At 30.2% G+C, this 21,047-nt stretch overlaps 3 protein-coding genes across 4 annotated transcripts; 2 read left to right on the top strand and 1 right to left on the bottom strand.

The window, feature by feature from the left end:
• Window positions 1-2,935: 2,935 nt before the first annotated feature.
• Window positions 2,936-4,108, top strand: ATHM3 (Thioredoxin superfamily protein). Its single transcript, XM_078962705.1, has 2 exons — window positions 2,936-3,337; window positions 3,676-4,108. Exons 1-2 carry the CDS (start codon window positions 3,142-3,144, stop codon window positions 3,999-4,001), a joined length of 522 nt encoding a protein of 173 aa, XP_078818831.1. The 5' UTR covers window positions 2,936-3,141; the 3' UTR covers window positions 4,002-4,108.
• Window positions 4,109-9,038: 4,930 nt separating this feature from the next.
• Window positions 9,039-11,618, top strand: LOC145005667 (Putative endonuclease or glycosyl hydrolase). Its single transcript, XM_078964782.1, has 2 exons — window positions 9,039-9,170; window positions 9,647-11,618. Exon 2 carries the CDS (start codon window positions 9,656-9,658, stop codon window positions 11,042-11,044), a length of 1,389 nt encoding a protein of 462 aa, XP_078820908.1. The 5' UTR covers window positions 9,039-9,170; window positions 9,647-9,655; the 3' UTR covers window positions 11,045-11,618.
• Window positions 11,619-13,394: 1,776 nt separating this feature from the next.
• LOC145006060 (Protein kinase superfamily protein) lies at window positions 13,395-17,442 on the bottom strand. 2 transcript variants are annotated; one of them, XM_078965155.1, is made up of 8 exons: window positions 17,210-17,442; window positions 15,876-16,427; window positions 15,256-15,790; window positions 15,117-15,169; window positions 14,761-14,828; window positions 14,568-14,657; window positions 14,402-14,486; window positions 13,395-14,193 (listed from the first exon to the last, which is right to left on the bottom strand). In XM_078965155.1, the coding sequence occupies exons 1-8, from the start codon at window positions 17,292-17,294 to the stop codon at window positions 13,652-13,654; spliced, it is 2,010 nt and encodes a 669-aa protein (XP_078821281.1). In that variant the 5' UTR covers window positions 17,295-17,442; the 3' UTR covers window positions 13,395-13,651. The 2 variants fall into 2 exon arrangements, with proteins under 2 accessions (XP_078821281.1, XP_078821282.1); XM_078965156.1 differs by having other exon boundaries at window positions 15,876-16,424; window positions 17,210-17,441.
• Between the last annotated feature and the right edge of the window lie 3,605 nt (window positions 17,443-21,047).

Below are 21,047 nucleotides of genomic sequence, written 5' to 3'. Positions count from 1 at the left end.
AACTAAAGGTAGGTTGGATATTGGGTCATTGAGTGCTTTTAATAATGTAATCTTATTTAAATGGAAATGGTGCTTTCTCAATAATAATAATGATTTGTGGTGTAAGTTTATAAAAGCTTTGCATGGCCAAGGTGGACTAAATCAAGTAGGAGTTATTTCGACTATAAGCGTATAATCGAAGATTATTGGTACAATCAACCAATTGCAAGAATCTGGGATCATTGCTAATAATGTTATTAAAAGGGTAATTGGTGATGGGTCTTCTACGTTGTTCTAGCAAGATCAATGGATTGGAGGCAACACTTTGATGAGAAATTCCAAGATTGTATGTTTTGGGAAAAAAAGATTATATTATAAGCGAAAGATGGAATGGTGCCACGGGGGAGTGAGATTAGACTATGCCGATTCTTGCATAAACTCTTTTAACTCGTGCTCAACAATTGTAAAATTTACATATTGATGGTCATTTTTCAAATTCCAAAGATACGCGGGTTTGGAATTTGGTCGTCATTAATAAGTTTACGGTTTCAAAAGTTAGAAGGGATATAGATGATTATATTCTTCCGGATGGTACTGTTCCTATAAAAGGTGAAATAAGTTCATTCCAAGTAAGGAACAAAAGGTGAAATAAGTTCATTCCAAGTAAGGTATACGCTTTTAATTAGCAACTTTGACAAAAGAGACTTCCTTCTAGGTTAAATTTGGATTCGAAAGGTTCAGATATTCCGACTATTGTTTGTGGCATATGTAACTCTAACCTTGAAGATAAGACCCGAGTCTTTCTCTTATACCAAGTGGCGTCAGACCTTTGGGGGTTCATTTGGAAGTGATGTGACATCAACATTCCAAGATTTGGCCTCGAAACAATTCATCTTTCCAACATGAAAAGAAAGGGTTTGAATTCTATAGTTATGATTATATGATGGCTTCTTTGGAATTTTCAAAATGTCATTCTTTTTAGCCAACAGATTGTCGCAAGGAATTTGTTGATTGATAAATTGATTGACTACTCCTATACTTTGTTTGTTAATCGGAATAGGATTAGTATAAGTCGTGTCTCATGGATGTTAAATCCAATTTTGTCTATTCCTATGTAATTAATTGTTAGTTATTTGCTATTTTTTTCTAATAAAATATTTAATTGTTAAAAAAGTAGTTGTAATCCTATTGACCAAATATAATTCAAAACCACAATTGTGAAGGTCAGAGCGGAGATAATGTCGAATGCACAATAGTATCCGAAGACTCCAAGTTAAAGTTTTAAAGGAAAATTATCATACCGATTGAATAGATTATATTAGAAAGTATATTAAAATATTATGATAAAACAATACATGATATCGTTAGGCTAAAAGCCCGTTAATTGCTATACATAATTTATATGATTAAACTTTGTGATGCAAACTAAAAGATACATTTCGGTAAATTTAACACTGATGTATTTCATGATTTTAAAAGTTAAATGATTTTTTTCCAAAACGTTTTTGTTTGGAAAAAATAAAGTCATGTTTTCGCATACATTTTCGTATTCCAAACTATCATTTTGTGATAATATTTACATATAGGGTTTGAAGAATATGTGGTTGTTATGTACCTAATATTAGGTATAAAATTATCAACAACTGCATAATTTTAATTTTAACAAAATATAATTAAATCTCTATCATCTTTCTTGCATCATCTGATAGAGTTTATGTTAGGCTTTGTATATATTTTTATATAGAGTTTTATAAACTTAATTTTGCACATCAAACCGTATATAATAATATTTTACCAATTATCTGTACGTCTCTATATCTAAATTTAATATATAAAACTATAGTGAAAGATTGAAAGTGTTCATTAAAAAACTCGATAAATATCTTTCTGTAATCCATAGAAAACATACAAGTGTACATGATGTAGATGTTGGAGGAAGTTAACAAACTTACTAGAGGTATAATAAAACAACACATTTAAAATACATAAATGTTGGGATGAATCACAAAATCAAAAACAATATGATTTCAAAAGCAAAGGCAAGAAACAAGCGATGAAATAAAATTGTGTTTTTTAATTAAATGGAAGTTAATCTTTGATCCTATACCTAATATTGTATAAATGATAGTCATATATTATTTTTTCCTTATAAATATAGGTATTTTGCAATCAATATGTATTACATATGTATATTTGGTATTTTTAATGATTATCTCACAACATTTTATAATAATGACTTTTTCGAAATGGTAAGAAAAAAAAGGATTTTCCACATTTTTGTTTTTATTTACTTAAATATTCTTATAGCAGATTAAAAAAATGAATAATATATATTTAGATAAGGGAAATTGAGTAATCTTACAACATGTGTATTTGAAGAAAATATCTACAAATATTTGCTTTTGAAAAAACAACCATCAAGACTAGAGTGAAAGATTTTGGATTGAGCAAAAATATTTTTTATGTCAAAAAAGTAAATTCCAATTGACATTCTGGATTTCGGATTAAAAATTTGAAGCTTTAAAAAAAAACTTCAAAATTTTAAGAACAAATTCGAAATCTAATGAACAGTACTGAAGTTTCAAAAAAAAATGTTTTTTACTAAAATTTATCATAAAGTTAAACAAACATAATAAAAAAGAATATATGATAATATAACTTATAATCATACATTTGATTGAAAAACAGAAATATAAAAAAATTCTAAATTGAGATTTCGGATCAAAATAAAGACTTCTTTGAAAAAGAAATATAGAAAAAACTCGGAAAATTAAGAAACATTTTAGAATAAGACGTTTTGGAATAATACATTCTGAAGAAATTTATTATTTTTAAAAAACTGACAAAAAAAAACTATTTATAATTGTTGGTTTAGTTAATTTCCTTTTAGATAATTTTCATTTCAAGAAATATATTTTTAAATATCCCTACTTAAAAACCAACTGAATATTTGTATCCATCACAACTCATTTTCATTCGATACAAAATTGAAAATTCTCCATTTTAACGTGTTCACTTTGTCTTCTCTCTTCTTCATCGGCATCACTCTCCCTGGTTTTCATCTTCTTCATCTTCGACTCTCCACGTCCCCAGTTAGATCTGATTCATGATCGCTCCTTCTCAAACGAAGATCTGATCGATTCTTCCATCAATAATCCAATCATGGCAAATGTATCTTCTTCCTCTTCTCTTTACTCCCTTTTACCTCACCCTTCTCCCCCCAATCATCGCCACTTTGCACCACGATCTTCCTCCTTTGCTTCCCCTCATCAAATTAATGGTTTCTCATCTCTCTCGTTTCGCCAATCCAAAAAAACTTCTCCTCTACGAGTCCTCTCCATGGGACGCCAATCTAAAGGTATTTATTTAATCTCTTTTCGTTAACAACTAAATCACGAAATAGCTTGTTGATTCGGGAGTTTTTTTTTTTTTTTTTTTTTTTTTATGATCATAGCTTGATTTTTCTTTTTTTGGTGGGATTTATTTTCGATCATAAGATTTTCTGAATATATTTGTGGTTACTGGAATTCGTTACTAGATTGAGATTAAATTGGGGGATTTCTTGTTTTAAATTTACTAGTTCAGATTATTAAACATTATGATCCCTTTTTGAGCGTTCTTCATCTGTTTTTTGCTGATTAAATTTGGGGATTATAGCTCAAATCTGTTAATTTCTTCATAAATTTCCGATTACAGCAACAGTGGTGTCGGGGAAATCATGGAACACATCGGTTCTTGACAGCAAAACTCCGGTGCTGGTGGAGTTCTACGCCAGTTGGTGTGGACCATGTCAGATGGTGCACCGAGTGATTGAAGAAATCGCCGGCGATTACGCCGGAAAAGTGAAGTGTTTCGTGCTGAACGCCGATCAAGACCCACGAATTGCAGAGGAATATGACATCAAAGCTGTGCCGATTGTGTTGGTGTTCAAGAATGGCGAGAAGTGTGAATCGGTGATTGGGACGATGCCTAAAGAGTTCTATGTTGCTGCCATTGAAAGGACCTTGGCTTCTTCATCTTGAATATTTTTAGAAGGGTTTTTATGTACTTTCACACTTTCTGTTAAATACATTTGCTTTTCTTTTTTTCATTTACAAATTTCACTATTTAAAACAAAAGTTTTATTGTCTTTTTGGGGCGTAATCAGTTGGTTTCAGGATGATATATATATATTTATAAAGTAACAGACCATATATATGTATAGATGTGTATATGATTTATATCTTACATGTTTTGCATAAATAAAAAGATATATTAATTCCATATGTGAATTTTTATAGTTATACAAGAGATATATTGATATATTGATTTCATGTGATTGTGATGACAACCTACTAATGTTTGATACGTCTTCTATTTTACATTAAGTGGTTATTTCAATTTCCTAACAAATTAAATTTTTCTCTAATTGTTTTCTTGATTAGGAAAATGGTATATTTATGGTGTGGTGAAATTGAGTGAAGTGGTGAAACAAAATTTAGATACACAAGTAAGAAAGCCATTATTTAATTTATGGGTTTCATATTGTCTTATTTATCTGCTAATTTGGTCAAGTTATTCTATCGTTTTCCTTGAATAATGTATAAGTTTATTTTAAAATATAAGTTTGTGAAATACATCACTAAATTGTAATCCACTTTGTTTTGCAATGTTTAAATAATTAAATCTCAAGTTCACTAAACACTTTAGTGGTTGTTTTCAAACAAGTGTTTATTATTAACAAAAATAACAATTGGGATCTTGTACTTGTATATGATTTATAGAACTACACAATAGATAAAAGTTTCACGACCTTAAGATGAGATATAGCATTGAGTCCTCCAAAAACATCATCAACACTTGATAGTTAATACATCTTTCATCTTTTATATCTCTTATATCGAATTGATAAAAATAACCTAAAAAATAGCATAAACACTAAAACATATTCTACCAATTATATTTTATTTAACAGTAAAAAATTGTTCCAGGTATATTTTTATGTAGCTTTTATTGATAGCTTTGGTTTGTGATGAAGTTATGATCCGGTAGTACAATACTTCGGTGGGGTTATATTTCTGGTTTTTATTTTAATGGACCGATTTACAATGTGTGGTTTCAACGGGTAAACAATTTAATTTTTTTTTATTAAATTTAAAAAATTAAAGTTTTTTAAAAAAATTTATATTTGATTATATAAAATTAATATATATTTATTTGAATATAAGCACATAATCGTAAGAAGATTTAAATTTCTTGCAATTTAATTTAAATTGGGTATGTGGGTTTAATAAAATACTTCCTTCGTCCCAAACTGATAGTCCACTTTTGATTTTTGAAGTCTTTTTTCTTCAACTTTGACCTTCAATATTTTTATGTGTGTTATATATTATTTGATAAAACTTATAACAATGCAAAAACATTTAAAATACAATTAATTCATATATTTTACATTAAGTATTATCTATCAACAATAAAAATAATTAAGATCAAAATTAAAGAAAAAAGACTTCAAAAGTCAAAATGGACGATCAATTTGGAATGGAGGTAGTAGTAAATATATAAAATGAAGAATATTATATGGGTTCTTCATGCCAAGAAAATCACTTAAAAAAGTAAAACCAAATGGTTGACAATTAAATCTTTCAGCAAATTAATTATGAATCTCTTCCCTTGCTATAGCCAAAGAAACTATAAACCAGTTACATTTAATCAGACATCAAGAACTAAAAAAAAAAATTAAGGTTATAATCAACGTCATTAAACCCTAAATTGTCCCAGCAAACCCTAAGAATGCATCATTTGATTTATTAAATGTCCAAGCTTTTCGTATATCCTTGAATGGTTTACGACATAGAAATATTGGGTCAATTTATGCAAACAACAATTGTAATAGTAGAAGTTGCATAAAATATGCCCTAACCGCAACCAACGCTCGTGTCTTTATCAATGTGCATCGTTTAGGATTTTGTAAACTATCATGGATGGAAAAAATATAGGCGATGAAATCTTACATTCAGAATCGATGGTGACGTGAAAAGAATGAGATGCGGTGGAACTAACCCTAACTTCTTCCATGAGGTAGGCAAAGGAGGAGGAAAATAAAAACTCACAACGTTGGAGAGCCTATCTATGCTAAATTAATGAGTTTAGATCCGTGATTGATTCCTCATTTAAGGGGATTAAATTGCAATCATTTTAATTAATAAGAACTGGAAATTCCAAATTCAAATTCAAAATTCAAAATTTGTAATATATATTAACACGACATATCCAACATATCAGTTGCAATGAATAGCATATCAATTGCAATCAATGAATAATGATGAAATGGATACTGTAAAGGAGGCGGGGATAAAGAAGTAATTTAACATTTTGGAAGAAAAGAATGTAAGAGTGACTAGTATAATTAAAAGGTCTCTTTTATTAATTTAGAACATTGACAATTACTTTAACGTCATTTACATCAATGCAATGCCATTAATCTTTCAATTGTATCACATTAGCTTTGCGATTACTATTCATATTAGTGCAAACTCTCTTTCAAAGTGGACCCATTAACACATCTACAAGTAATTATAAATTTTAAATATATTTAAAATAATAATAGCATATATATATATATATATATATATATATATATATATATATATATATATATATATATATATATCAATGTTTTAAAAACCAGTTTTTAGTTGGATCGGTCTAGTGACCGGTTTGACTGTCGGTTCATGTATTTTTATATATTTTATTGTCTACGTTTAAATAGTTGTATTCCTTCGATTTTAATATCTTTACAATTATATTTTTTTAAATAAGCCATAGTTATTAATATTTGTTAATCAAATAATAATTACGTAAATAATGAACACAAATAAAGAAATTTCGAAAAAATAAAAATAAACAAAGCTTTTATATATATATATATATATATATATATATATATATATATATATATATATATATATATATATATAAAAGTCAACGTTTAACTAGGTTAATTCTTTGCTATGCTTATGCAATTAGGATACTTAGTATCACGGTATGCTAGCCTAATAGAGTCTTGTATGAGGTTAATATTATTCTGCTAGGTGTCATAATTGGTTAGGGTATTAATAGTATTGGTTTGTTCTTGAATATTTACCATAACAGATTGTATGTAGTCAATTTGGATAGCCTAAGAACTTTTGGTGTAATGCCCGACTGTATGGTTCTTGTCTGATTTATTGCTTTTGGGTGGATCGTTTGTTCGAATGTCTATCTGGTGCCGACTATGTATGGCTTTGACATTGTATAGAAGAATAGGATTTAGCCTTTGGCAATAGTACGAAAGATCAGGATGTAGCTCCCGACAAAGGAGTCTAGGCTGGCTCGTTTACTCCTTAGGTGGGGCCCATTATGTATGTTTGGGCGGGGCCCGTTATAGGATTTGGGTTGGGTCCACAAACTCTTGGGGTGGGCCCATTACGTATGATTTATGTATGTGGATAGGAGTTTTGGTTGCTTGATGCTAGAGTCGAGGATTGTATGTGGATGCATTGTATGTATAGCTGAATATGTGATATATTGGGAAACTCATTAAGATTTATGCTTACAGTTGTAGACAAAACATTTTGGAGGTCGTTCGTGAGAAGAGCTCGACATGATTGTACACTTGCATCAAGATATTCGTTTCCACGTTTCTGTAAACTTAATTTTGATAATGTATGGTTTTCAATCAATCAAATGTTATTCAATGGTTTTTGAAGTAAAGGTTTAATTGGCTAATCTATTTAAAAAAATTATATTTGTAATTTTTGGGATGTTACATAAAGACCAAATGTATAACATATCTATATTGTAGACTACAAATATTACTAAGGATGAGCATGAGTCGGTTTTTGGCAAAAACGTACCAAACCATCAAAAATCAGTTTTTCTGTTTTTAAACCCATATAGGTTCGGTTTTTGCATGGTTCTGTTTTTTCGGTTTTTCGAGATGGGTTTATGGGTTTTCGGTTTTAATCTGTGGGTTTATGAGCTCCTACTTTTTTTTTCTAGTTTTTTGGTTCAAACTCAGTGAAAGTACGTTGCGATAAATAGTATTGTATCTACTTTAAATATACTAAAATAAAGAGTACGGATTCTAATATTCTAAAAACATAAAAGTGTTCAAAAAATTGAAGTTTAACACCATTAACAGTTTGTTGAAAATAAGCATAAAGTATTAAAGAGATAAAGTCTAAAGTCTAAAACTAAAAGTTTAAGACATAATAAATAATATATATGTGGGTCGGTTCGGTTTTTATGGGCGGTTTTATCTGTCAAAACCAAACCAAATCGTTATTTTTCGGTTTTTGTAAAATTCAAACATAAACCATCGGTTATTGCTTTGGTTTTGGTTTTTTAGTTTTGGTTATCTCGTTATTTTTATTTATTTTTTTTGTTTTTTTTTTTTGTTTCGGTTCAGTTTTGCTCGAACCCTAAATATTACGAATAGCAAACCTCGTGGACTAAACACGTAATTCACTCTAAATATAACAAATGCATGTTTGACAAAAGTACATCTTCTAAGTTAAAATGTTTAGTTTTTAGTTTTTACTGATATATGTGTTCAACAAAAATAATGTAGAACTTTTGCAATGTATAAAATTACATATGATATGTTAAAAAAAGATAAATATCTAAATAATATTTTTAAAGGTAATCCTTTAAATTTGTTATAATATGCCGACATATTTTATTTTATTAAATGCTATTTTAAGCGACTTTTCAATAAAAAAAAATTGTTTAACATAAAAGTTTGAAGTTTTTATTAAAAAAAAAAAACTCTTCAAGTCTTTTTCTTATAAATTAAAAACTAAAACTTTTCAAAATTCTTTAACAGCTACAATATAAGATATTAAAAAAAAAAAAAAAAAAAAAAAATACTAGCTTATAATTTATTTGATTTTTTATTAAGATTTAAGCATAAAACATACATAAAGTTTTATAAGCTTCATCATTTGTAATTGATAGTTATCTACTCATCCGTATATCCATTTTGATTTTGTTAAGACACAATGGGGCCGTGTAGAAGGCGACCTCAATTTATTGTCTTGATCGGTCCACGTTAAGCATTTTCATTTTCCCCTAAAATACCAGATTTTGGTGAAAAAAACAACCCTTCTCGCTATTACGTTTCAGAATCAAAATTTCACTCCCAAGAACACCTTTCTACTTTCGCCAAGGTAAATAAATCTCTCCCTCTACATGGGTTTTTGATTCTTATAAACATTGTAAATCATTGAATCTTTAATCCGCTATTCAATTCGTTCATTTCCGCAGCTGCAGATCTATTGATTCTGTTAATTGTCTTCCTGGTTTCGTATTTCTTTCAATTATAATCTATTTAGGTCGTGGTTTATCGTTTTAGAATGATTTCCTTGTTTAATTTGATGCTCGAATCTTTATTCCAATTCATCTTTGTCAATTCGATTGTCGTAGTGCTGAGGTTAAGATCCTTTAGCTTGGTTGAGTATCGGATTTCACCTGTGTTAATACGATTGATTCTTATGTCATCGACGTACGTTTGTTCCACTTGAACGCCAAACCAATTGTGCAAAAACCTCACTAAATATCCATTTTAAATTCGATTCACCTAATTACAATCTACACGAATGTGAACTTCAAAGAAGCTAATAAGTTTCTTTTCTACAACAAACAGGTACTATTAATGGCTAACACAAACACATCAGCATTCATTCTATCATCAGGATCCATGGAACAATCACACTTCTCAATGCAAAACACAAACTATTCTCCAATTTCAACCAACCAATCAGATGGTCCAATCGCCATACTCTGGGACATGGAAAACTGCCCTGTCCCTAGCGACATCCGCCCTGAAGATGTCGCCGGAAACATCCGCATGGCCTTACGCCTCCACCCTATAATCACCGGAGCTGTCACCATGTTTTCTGCATACGGCGACTTCAACGCCTTTCCTAGAAGACTAAGAGAAGGCTGTCAAAGAACAGGCGTGAAGCTCATAGATGTTCCAAACGGAAGAAAAGATGCAGCTGATAAAGCTATTCTTGTAGACATGTTTCTCTTTGCTTTAGACAACCCTCCTCCTTCTTCCATCATGTTAATCTCAGGTGATGTTGACTTTTCTCCTGCTCTACACATTCTTGGTCAACGTGGATACACTGTCATTCTTGTGATTCCATCTGGTGTTGGTGTTTCCTCTGCTTTAAGTAATGCTGGTAGTTTTGTTTGGGATTGGCCTAGTGTAGTTCGTGGAGAAGGTTTTGTCCCCCTCCCCCCTACCTCACGTACCCTACCCCTACCCCTACCCCCCACCCGTGATGTCTCCACCTTCTTAATGGGATGCCAAATAACTGAAAATTCAGATTTTCAAAATGAAGAAGAGGCAATTGTGTACAGAGGAATCTCACAAAGCTATTATAATACAAACATGGTATCCGAATACAACACCACAACATCAAGATCTTATAGTCTACCACATGTTGGTTCTTATGAACAGATGTGGGTCCAGCCTGGGGATTTGGTAGGTTTGACCGGTCAACTAATGAAGCTTCTAGAATCTTTCGGTGGGTGTTTGCCTCTGGGGAGGCTTCCAGGTGAATATCAGAAAAGTTTTGGGAGGCCTCTTTATGTTTCTGAGTATGGAACTTTGAAACTTGTGAATCTTTTGAAGAAAATGGGGGATAAGATTTTGGTTGAAGGAAAAGGGCAGAGGAAGTTTGTGTATTTGAGGAAATGTTTACCCAAGAATGATAGGAAAGGGAAGGGTAGGGAAGAGGGTGTGGTGTCTTCTGATGAGTTTTCGGATGAGGAAAGGGTAGTTTTGGAAGAAGAAGAAGATGAGAGTTTGGATAAGTTTAGGTTTGAGTTACAGGAGATTTTGGTGAGTTATTCGTGTAGGATTTTTTTGGGGTGTTTTGAGGCGATTTATCAACAAAGGTATAAGAGAGAATTGGATTATAGGAGATTTGGTGTTAGTGAACTTGAGGAGTTGTTTGAGAAGTTGGATGATGTTGTTGTGTTGCTTGAGGAACCCGTGAGTAAAAAGAAGTTCTTGGTGGCTGCTGGTTGCTAAGGGTATTTTTGGAAATTTAAACAAAAGGTGTGGTTTTTACAACTTTTGTGAAAAACCCATGATTGAGAAACTGTTTTCTTTGCAATGGATTTGAAGAAGAATTGCCACATGGCATGTGAGGGTGATGATTCAAGAACCCTAGTGGATTTGTGTGTGAAGAAAAGATGGATCAAAAGAGAAATGCCACGTGTTCTTTTAATTCTCATGTGATTATGGATTACAAGTCAAACATCAAAATGTTTTCATGGATTTGATTTGATGTTTCCAAAAGTTGGTTGTTATTTCGGAGGTTGATGATTGAAGAACCCTAGGGACTACTTTTTATGTGAATATGGTTTGGTTATGTGAGAGATTTTTTTTTTCTTCAAGTTATGCTTTGATCATAACATTTTGTATCATTATAGTTGTTGTATTTGTATATCTTCTTAAAAGAATTTGTAGATTTGTAGTTTACTAATCATTCTCATGTATCTATACAAACTTACAAACATCTTCAAAGAAGAAAGAGATCTCTAGTTAGGGTTTTTTTCGAAGTAGTTGATATAATCCCAAGTTTTCTCGAATCCTTTATTCACATTTAGTTGTTTGAGAATAACATTATTGTGTTTTAATCGAAAATCTTTGTATGTAGAATGTCAAATATAAGTATAACAAAATGTTGTGTATCTCAAAGTTGATATTAACTTCCATGATATGTGTATGTTATCCCTTCGGCTTTATGTGTGTGTATGTTACATTGCTCAAACGCTTCATGCAAGAACCACATGAAAAGCTTTACTATTGTGTCATTAATGAACCACTCACTTTATTCTGGCCTCTATGCATTAAAAATGAAATGGATTATGCAACTTTTATATAAATTTTGTACCTTTATGGTGAGAAAATGGCCATTTATGTAGACCATTTTGGCGAGGCTTTAGAGGAATAGTGTGAAGATGACAAGGAAAAAGTGGTTAATCCAGATGAACATGAATTATGAATTGAAGGTGAATGACACGATAATTACTTATATGGCAGTTCTTTTATAATGATAAATTGCCAAATGGTTGCAATTTATTGTTTATTACGTTGATCTCTAAGGTGTCGACTCCCTTATGGGTAAAGGATTTTAGATTGATTTCTTTTATTGGGGTGTATATATATATATATTTGATCTGAATTTTCTTTATAGAAAAATTTCCTAAAATTATTATTTTTTTTCATTTTTTTTACAACTTGTTTAAATTTTTTTAAAGATTTTGTACAAACTTTTTATAGATTTTTTACAATTTTTGTATTACTGTTTTAACGTTTGTGATATTTTTTTATAACATTTTAAAACTTTTTGATAACATTTTAAACTTCTTTTTACATAATATTTTTAATTTTTTTTTACAATCTTTATTTATAACATATTTAAACATTTTCACAAGCCTTTTTAAAAAGTTTACATATTTTCTAAACTTTTTCTACAACATAGAAAGGCTTGAAAAAAAAAAAAAAACGAAATAAAAAAGTTTTAGAAGTTTGAAATGTTATTTAAAGTGTTTAAGAAAATAATTTTTTTAGAGGTTTAAAAAAAATTAAAACGTTTTTCTTTACAACTTATGTTTTTTCTAAATATTTTTACTTATAGTTTTTATAACGTCCAACATTTTAAAACTTTTTTACTTATATTTATTTCAGCTTCATTAGATTGTAATTTTTATAAGGCTTCTAAATTAGTATCAAATAGTAATTAAAAAGGTTTAAAAAAAGTATAAAATTAGTAAACATACATTTACTAAACGGGTTTTGGATTGCCATTGTTATTTTATTTCAATGTTGTTAGACTATAATTATTTAAATTTCGGAGTTGAAATTTATTTTTATATTTATAAAACCGGTTTATTTAAATTTCAATTTATTTCAGAAATCTTCAAATTTTAAAAAGCAAACAGTTTTCTTGCAGACTACAGACGTTTGGTCATCTTTTTTTCTACAAAGGTTCGCAGATGGTCACAAATTGTGAAACTAGATTGTAAAGTGTTTTTCATCAACTAGGGATTTTATACTTATCTCTGTTTTTATTTATTTAGCTATGGATAGGTTACATTTTGGTATTGAAGATACAATGGCTCGCAAGTTGATTATCGGATATCCCACATGTTTTATGCAAATGATGTTTTTCTATAAGAGTGGCACATAATTGATATTGATAAGAGAAATTAAATATCGACTTTTCTTTCTACTTATTTTCATACTCATATGAAATGGTTAAGTGTCACATTTTAATAAAATTAATAATATTTTTAAGACATTTATCATTTATCCATATGATTGAACTCATGTGATTGTAAATAATATATAAGATTATATTACTACACAAAACTAAAAGTAAAAACAAAATATAAATGAATGAATAAAAAACAATATAGTTGGAAGGAAATTTTAATACACAAAATCTCTCTAAACTAATCCCAAATACCCAACTTGTTATATCCTTGTTTAGAATATCTGTCTCAGAGTAGTTACTTCTTAGCAATAGCAACATTAAAAAAAAAAAACCCAGTAGCAACGATGATGATGATGATGATGATGATAGTGTGTATGTACATGTAGAAACTTAAATCGAATGTATATATGAAGTTAAATGGAAGACATATTGGAAGGAGATTGAGGAGGAGATGAATATGATCCAGTAGTCTCAAGCAAAAAACTCCTACTACAATACGACCTTGAAGTGCTAGAAGAACTCGCCAAACCCCTCCCATCCCAACTAATCCCATTCCCATTCCCATCTTTCTCTCTCCTATTCCCTTTCCCTCTCCCTCTCTCATCCTCCACCGCTTCAACAAACCCATTATGCATGGGGTCCGCACACTCATATAAAAGCCTCAACACTTGCTTAATCGAAGGCCTACCCCTCCCTTCTTTTTGCGTGCACCATTTTATGATTCTTACAATAGTTTCCAGTTGGTCTGTGTCGAAGGAATCACCGATTCCGGGATCCACCAGTTCCATGAATCGTGATTCCAATCTCATATGGGGTTGGCATAGTTCCACTAGGTTTCGGTTTTCATGTATCGCTTCTTTTGAGGTTACTAATTCCAGAAGCACAACACCGTAGCTGTAGATGTCGCTTTTTTCAGTCAGTTCTTGTGTTATCGCGTATTCCGGGTCCATGTAACCTGAATCGGAATCGGAATCGGAATCAGAAAATGTTATGTGTAAATTCAGTAATAAAGGTTTAGACTACTACATGGTAAAATCGGAAAGCATAAGGATCAATTTTGTAATTCGATATGTAAATTAAATGAAATTTTGGAGTTTATTTATTTTTAAATATTATTGTTTATTGTGAATAAGTAAATTTTGGAATTTATTTATTTTTCTAACCAGGAGTTCCTTGGATATCTGTGTTGACTGGTTCAAAACAAATGGATCCGTCTTTAGAAGCATATGCAAGCCCAAAATCTGCCACCTGGATCACAAATATCAGAATATGAAACTTTGAATTATTTTTTAAAATTTTAATAAATAGATTAATTAAAGCATATTGTACCTTTCCTACAAAATTCTCATCAAGTAATATATTGCTAGACTTTATGTCTCTATGGCACAAAGGAGGATCACAGTAGAAATGGAGGTATTCCTGAATACAAAATTATAAATCAGAATACCAAAAAAAAAAAAAAAAATACATTTCCATATAAATGTTAAAGTTCTTTTATGTTATTATTATTTATTATTATTACCAAAGCATTTGCCACATCGATTGCGATTTGAATTCTTGTCTGCCAGCTCAGCGGAGGGACACCTGGAGCTACACACAAGCATAACAAATTCAGAAAAAGAAAAATAAGAATTAAAGAAATCTTGGCAAATTACATAAAAGATAAAAAAAAAAAAATGACTGTTTTTGCAATTTAACAATTAATACATTATTTTTTCCAAATCAACCATTTTGACTTGTAATAATATTAGGTCAAAATTGTTGAATTGTAAAAATGTTTGTAGCTTTTATGGTTTTATTGGAATAAGGAAAATTCAAATGGATAAATAATGGTATTTCTGTAATTAGCACAAGAAATCTATTTAAAGATGTGCATACTATGAAGATGATCCTTTAAGCTCCCATTTGCCATATATTCATACATAAGAAACCTACAAAAACAAGAAAGCAATATTTACAAAACTATTCATTTACAACATCTATAAAACAAACTAGTTTTATTTTACAAACAACTGACCTTTCATGTTTTTCAATGCAAAATCCTTTTAAGGAAACAAGATGTCGATGATGAAGTCTTGCAAGAAGCTCAATTTCTTTACAAAATTCTTCAACAGCTTGTTTTGAAACTTTATCCATACGTTTCACTGCTAATAATAATCCATCATTAAATTGAGCTTTGTATACACTACCAAATCCTCCTTGTCCAATAAGGGTACCGAAATTATTAGTTGCCCTTTTAGTTTCCTTATAGCTAAACTTTTTGAACATGGACGAAGGGCATTCTTGGAACTTTCTCATTGGTTGAGAAAATGTTCTCATTGAAGATTTATCGGATTCAAGTTCTTTAGTTTTCCCACGAATAAGGAAAATCATTAGTACAAGCATCAAAGTGGCAAGTGCTATAACACCAATACCAATACCAGGAACCAGTGAGAGATGATAGGAATGGCGTTTTGGTAAATTCGGTGTGGTCAAAGATAATTGACTAGGGCTTGCAGCAAATGGGGTTGGAGATGATTCAGGTGGAAATGTAGGAGGAGAAGATCCCAAAACTACAAAAAGATAGAAAAAAAAAACAGAATCATATAAATATCTATAATCCACTCACAATGTAGAATTTTATAAATCTTTACTTACATGGAATGTTACTGAGGCCTTGAACTCCAAAAAAGCAACCAGCTATCTCAAAAGCTGACACGTCATCAACTTGGGTAGCAAGAGAGACAAATGTTGCATCTCTACAAGTGCTTAATGTTGTATTGTCTCCTGTTCCCACTAGGTTTCTTATAAACAAGATGCCAGAATTCAAACACTTTTTACAACCATTTTCTCCAAATGGGACTTTGCAATTTAGAGTGACATTTGAGAATTTTGGAGATTCGAGCATCTGGTTAACAGTTGTTCTTCCAAGGCATTCATAATTTACAGGAATTTTGGTTCCAAATCCACAGAAAAGTGTCGCGTTTCTTGTCATCCCGTGTAGTTCTAAAGTTTCAGATATGGTTTGGAGGCAAATTTTGGATAATTCTGGAGTGACTCCTAAATTGCTGGTTGTATTTGCATAATGAACAACAGATACTGCAACAAGGGCATTGATGTAGCGACAACAACTTGCTCTCGATTCTGTGTTGGAACAAAGGATGGCAGCTTGAGTAAGATTTGAGCCTGTTATGTCCAAGGGGCAACCTGCTTTAATGGAGGAAAATAGTTATGATACACAGTTTTAACTTTTAATGCTCGTATATGAAAGTCTTTCATAGTACTTAAAAGGAATATATAATGTAACCCCTAGTTTAGGTACTGATAGAAGTAGAGAGGATCAGAGGACAGCATTGTGATTCAATTACTCCAAACCACTATTCACCAACCACAGACATATTTACATAAATGCAAGGGGAAAAAAGCACCGACAAGTTGAGAACACTGGATTGATCAAATTAGGAGTCGAATATTTTATCAGGAAATAGCTCTAAGATGCATATTACAACTTGTTTCGGAAGCTTTTAGTAATTTGTGGAATACAACTGGCTGATTCTTTCCGGTAACTTTTTCTAACACCAAAACCTGCTCCACACATTTCCAGATTCGGCCATGGCGGACTTATCTGCGAACTCAAAACCCTAAAACTGATCGCTACCTGAGTATAGATCGTTTTTCAGTTTTTTCAACCGGTTGGGAATTACTCACTTGCGCATTGATTCCAGATAACAAATCTACACATTTTAACGAATAATCACGAGTATTCAACTATTCATAGCTAGAATGCGTTAAAGTGATCAGCAGTTTAGAAAATTACAGCTCAAATGCTCGGAGAATAAACCGGAACACAAACGTTAAAAGTTTCGAACCGATATAGAAGCATACCAAAAAAACACAGATAAAATAACAATTTCAAACCAGAAATCCAATAATATTCTCAGAAACATGAGTGAAACTAGTAATCAAGTGTAGAAGTTCGTGAAAGGGCTCACCTAAAGCCGCCATTGCAGGAGAAAACTGCATTTCTACAAGCAATATCAGAGACAATACGAGTAACATCCACCTGTACTTCACCATTGTTGTTGAAAATGAGATGCAGGAAGAAGGGAATCGCTGCTGCGTATGTTAGTGAAATCCGCTTACGTGACAGATGCGTGTGTGAGCAGCGAAGGATGCTTTGACTGATTTCGCCCCGACTTTTTATGCTCGAGGAAGACGACAGTGGAATATATTTGTTTACTACACTCTTCGAGAGTTTTTTTCTGTAATTACTATTTTACCCCGTTTATCTTTGATTTGAATTAATTTTTATATGCTTTTTTAGGGCAAACTAGAAAAAGTACACTAATTATATAATATTATAATATGCTTTAATCACATGATCAACGTAAGTTTGTAATTTTGTACCAAGGTTATGTTATAAATAACAACTAGTAATATTATAAATATAATCTTAATGTTATACCACCTTGTTATAAATAACAACTAGTAATATTATAAATATAATCTTAATGTTATACCAATAGGGTAGATATCAATTATCAAACGACAAAAATGATATTGAATCTTAGGTGGCATAAATATGTTATTTTATAATTTGTTTAATTAGATATCATGTCCATTATAACGTCCGATATGATTGAATTACATGATTGAAATTCATTTTAATTATGTAATTAGAACAAATAAAAAAAAGTTTAATAGTCTATTTAACACTATTAAAAAACAAATTACGTATTTGGTAATTTCATAGATCATTTAATAATTTTGCAGTGTTTAATGCGAACTTTATGATTTTTAGTAGAAAATCATTATTTTTTGTGTAAGTTGTAGAAAAAGCTTTACAGGAATGAAGTAAATTTATCTTTTATTTATTTATTTATTTTAATAGATACAAATAATTTAATCAAAACCTCATCCCTATTTTCCACGGCAACTGTCTCTTCTCTTTTTGTTTTTTTTTTATGTAGACTTCATATATTGAATACTATCATAAACTCTGTATTACTAAAATGAGATCTAAAATTTTCAAATAAGATATTAGAAGATCATAAGTATTTAAAAGCATAATATGTAACTTTCGATCTATTATTACGTCTTTACAATTTTTTTATTTTATTTACTGGTTTGCTTAGAATTATTATTTTTACTGAACATTCCTCTCCGAATCTCAAAAGTGAGATTTTGTTGAGTGTTTATGGTAATAAGAACAAATAATATCCCAAATCAAGATGTCGAGAGTCGAGATGCTAGACAATTTATGGTTTATTCATGTTTCATTTCTATCATTGCAAATAATGAAAAACATTTGCAATAAAAGTTCTACATGTATTTGTTCATGAATGATGTTTTGGTGGGCCTTCATTTGTTATGCAAATCAGTAAATGTGGGATAAATAGAATTTGGGAATGAAATGAATATATCTGTGATCTTCTTTTACATATATAACTTAGTCTTACATTTTCATAAGTGCAACTTGAATATTAGAGGGTTACATCAGTATATTCATATTGGTAAAAAAAACAAAACTATATGTTCAAACGAGTATTGAGATTTCGTTGAATATATATATATATATATATATATATATATATATATATATATATATATATATATATATATATATATATATATATATATATATATATATATATAGATAGATATAAAAGTCCACTAATATAAAGTCTAATCATATAAAAAAATAATATAAACATGAAATAGGTTACTCCTATATAAAATAATAATAATAATAATAATAAAGTCTAAATTTTGTTTGCATGTAAGTTATGGAGTTCTAGGATTTTGGGATTACTTTTTAACTTTAAAAGTTTTTTGGTAAAGTGATTTTTTTGTAAAATGATTTAATGCAAAAGGGATTTTTTTAAATGTGTGTGGATTAATTTTTGAAAAGTAAAAGTCAAAAGTTGTTTTTAGAAAATGTTTAGCTTAACTTTTACATGTAAAATAACTAAACAATTTTTTTACACGAATATTATAATTTTGTAAACATTTTATTAGAAAATATAAAATATAAATTTCTTTTAAAATATTTCTAATTTTTTTATTAGACCATAGTAATATTAAAACTATGTTCATACAAAAGCAAAATACAAATTGTAAATAATTCATAAAAAATAGCATAGATAACATCATATTACATTCATCCCCACAATGTTATTATATATTGTGCAATAATATCTCGTATCGTTGCCATATACTAATCATCATCATTCGTGCGACGTGTACTTGGACCTTCTTCGTAAGCTTCACTACTAGTACCACCTTGTATGGGATTGTAGGATTCTTGTTATGCCCTATTAAATTATTCATCAAACCTACCAACCTTTCTAATATAGTTATGGATCACCATCGATGCTATCACAATTCTCACTTGGTTCTTGTACTTATAATTAACATGCATGTCTCTTAATAGCGCCCATCTAGCTTTTCACATTTCAAAAGTTCGTTCAATGATATTTCGTAATGATGAGTGGACACAGTTAAATTTCACTTTCGGTCCACGAGGTTCACGAATAGCAGTTGTGTGTCTACGTAGAAAATCCGGTAAATGATAACGAATATTTGAGCCTTTGTATGGAGCTTGATACGCTCTAGTACTTAGAATGATGGGTTTTATGTACTATAACACTCCTATGGTGCACATACAACCCTAGTGTTTTGGATCTAAGTTTTCTCTAGTTATACATGCAACAAAATTCATCTAAAGCATGAAGCCTATAACTAACATACAACATAGATATTTGAAACATAAAACTAGTTAGATAATTAACTCTTCTTGTAGCTTGTAGAAATTTTGACTTTCAAGAGCTTAGCACCTCAAGTGTGATGCCTCAAACAAGTCACAAACACCATGAACAAGTGGAGGATATGAGAGAGAGGTCATGAAGCACCAAAATCGGCTAGGGTTCAACTAGGAATCATTAGCACAATTTTAGGTGCATTAGGGGTCACATTTATAATGTGAAATTCCTAGGGTTTCAACTTGTAAACCCTAATTCACTTCCTTGGGCCTAGAATCCATATGACAACCCCTTTGATTAACTCTTAGTCCATTCTAATCAACATAGATCATTAGTCCAAACTATATGTAATAATGATTTACCTAATCAGTCCCCGTTAAATTAGTTAGTCTCTTTTGATCACTAAATTAATTCCAAATTAATTCTTGATCAATGCCAATTAAATAATATGATTTCTCAATTAATATATTATACTTATAATATATTAATAAATCACAAATAACATCTTTCTCAAATATCCATCCTATTAGATTGTTATAGTGAAGGCAACCCAAAATGGATCATGTTACTCTCGGGTTAGCATTAAATTCACATTTTTCCTAAAGTAATTAAGATTGAGAATTTATAAAAGGTTTAGTTACTTTATATTTCATTATACTTTTAATGAAGATTTAAATGTCCTATCAAACTCATTCGACTAACGACCATCCACTAGTCAAGAGTGCGGTGGGTAATAATGGATACCCAATGGCGGTCATTTTATATGCCGCTTCCTTAAACACCCATTATATACCAGCTTCGTGAATGAGGTCTACTAACAGTAAAACTGACATTTTACTTATACATATATAATATATTAAACTTTTACTTTTATATAGTATAAAGGTGTATTTTCACATTTAAAATACTAGATGGTTTAAACTATTAATAAATTAGACTTTTAATTTAATTAAACTTAAACCATATCATCATGGATTTATTAACTCTCTTTTAATTAAACACTTTAATTAATTTAATAAAGTCCATAAGATGTAAGTTGAACTATTCAAAACATCAAGGTTCAAAATAT

This window comes from Lactuca saligna, chromosome 7 (assembly GCF_052625555.1).
Source record: "Lactuca saligna cultivar CGN05327 chromosome 7, ASM5262555v1, whole genome shotgun sequence".
NCBI classification, from domain to species: domain Eukaryota; kingdom Viridiplantae; phylum Streptophyta; class Magnoliopsida; order Asterales; family Asteraceae; genus Lactuca; species Lactuca saligna.
This window is presented reverse-complemented; position numbering and strand designations above follow the sequence as displayed.

Excerpts from the sequence above, each read along its gene's own strand:
- ATHM3 (XM_078962705.1), top strand. The coding sequence starts at position 3,142 with ATGGCAAATGTATCTTCTTCCTCTTCTCTTTACTCCCTTTTACCTCAC. Across the intron at positions 3,338-3,675 it reads CATGGGACGCCAATCTAAAG|CAACAGTGGTGTCGGGGAAA; the intron begins GTATTTATTTAA and ends TTCCGATTACAG.
- LOC145005667 (XM_078964782.1), top strand. The coding sequence starts at position 9,656 with ATGGCTAACACAAACACATCAGCATTCATTCTATCATCAGGATCCATG.
- LOC145006060 (XM_078965155.1), bottom strand. The coding sequence starts at position 17,294 with ATGGTGAAGTACAGGTGGATGTTACTCGTATTGTCTCTGATATTGCTT. Across the intron at positions 16,428-17,209 it reads TCCTGCAATGGCGGCTTTAG|CAGGTTGCCCCTTGGACATA; the intron begins GTGAGCCCTTTC and ends CCTCCATTAAAG. Across the intron at positions 14,487-14,567 it reads ATGAGAATTTTGTAGGAAAG|GTGGCAGATTTTGGGCTTGC; the intron begins GTACAATATGCT and ends TTTGTGATCCAG.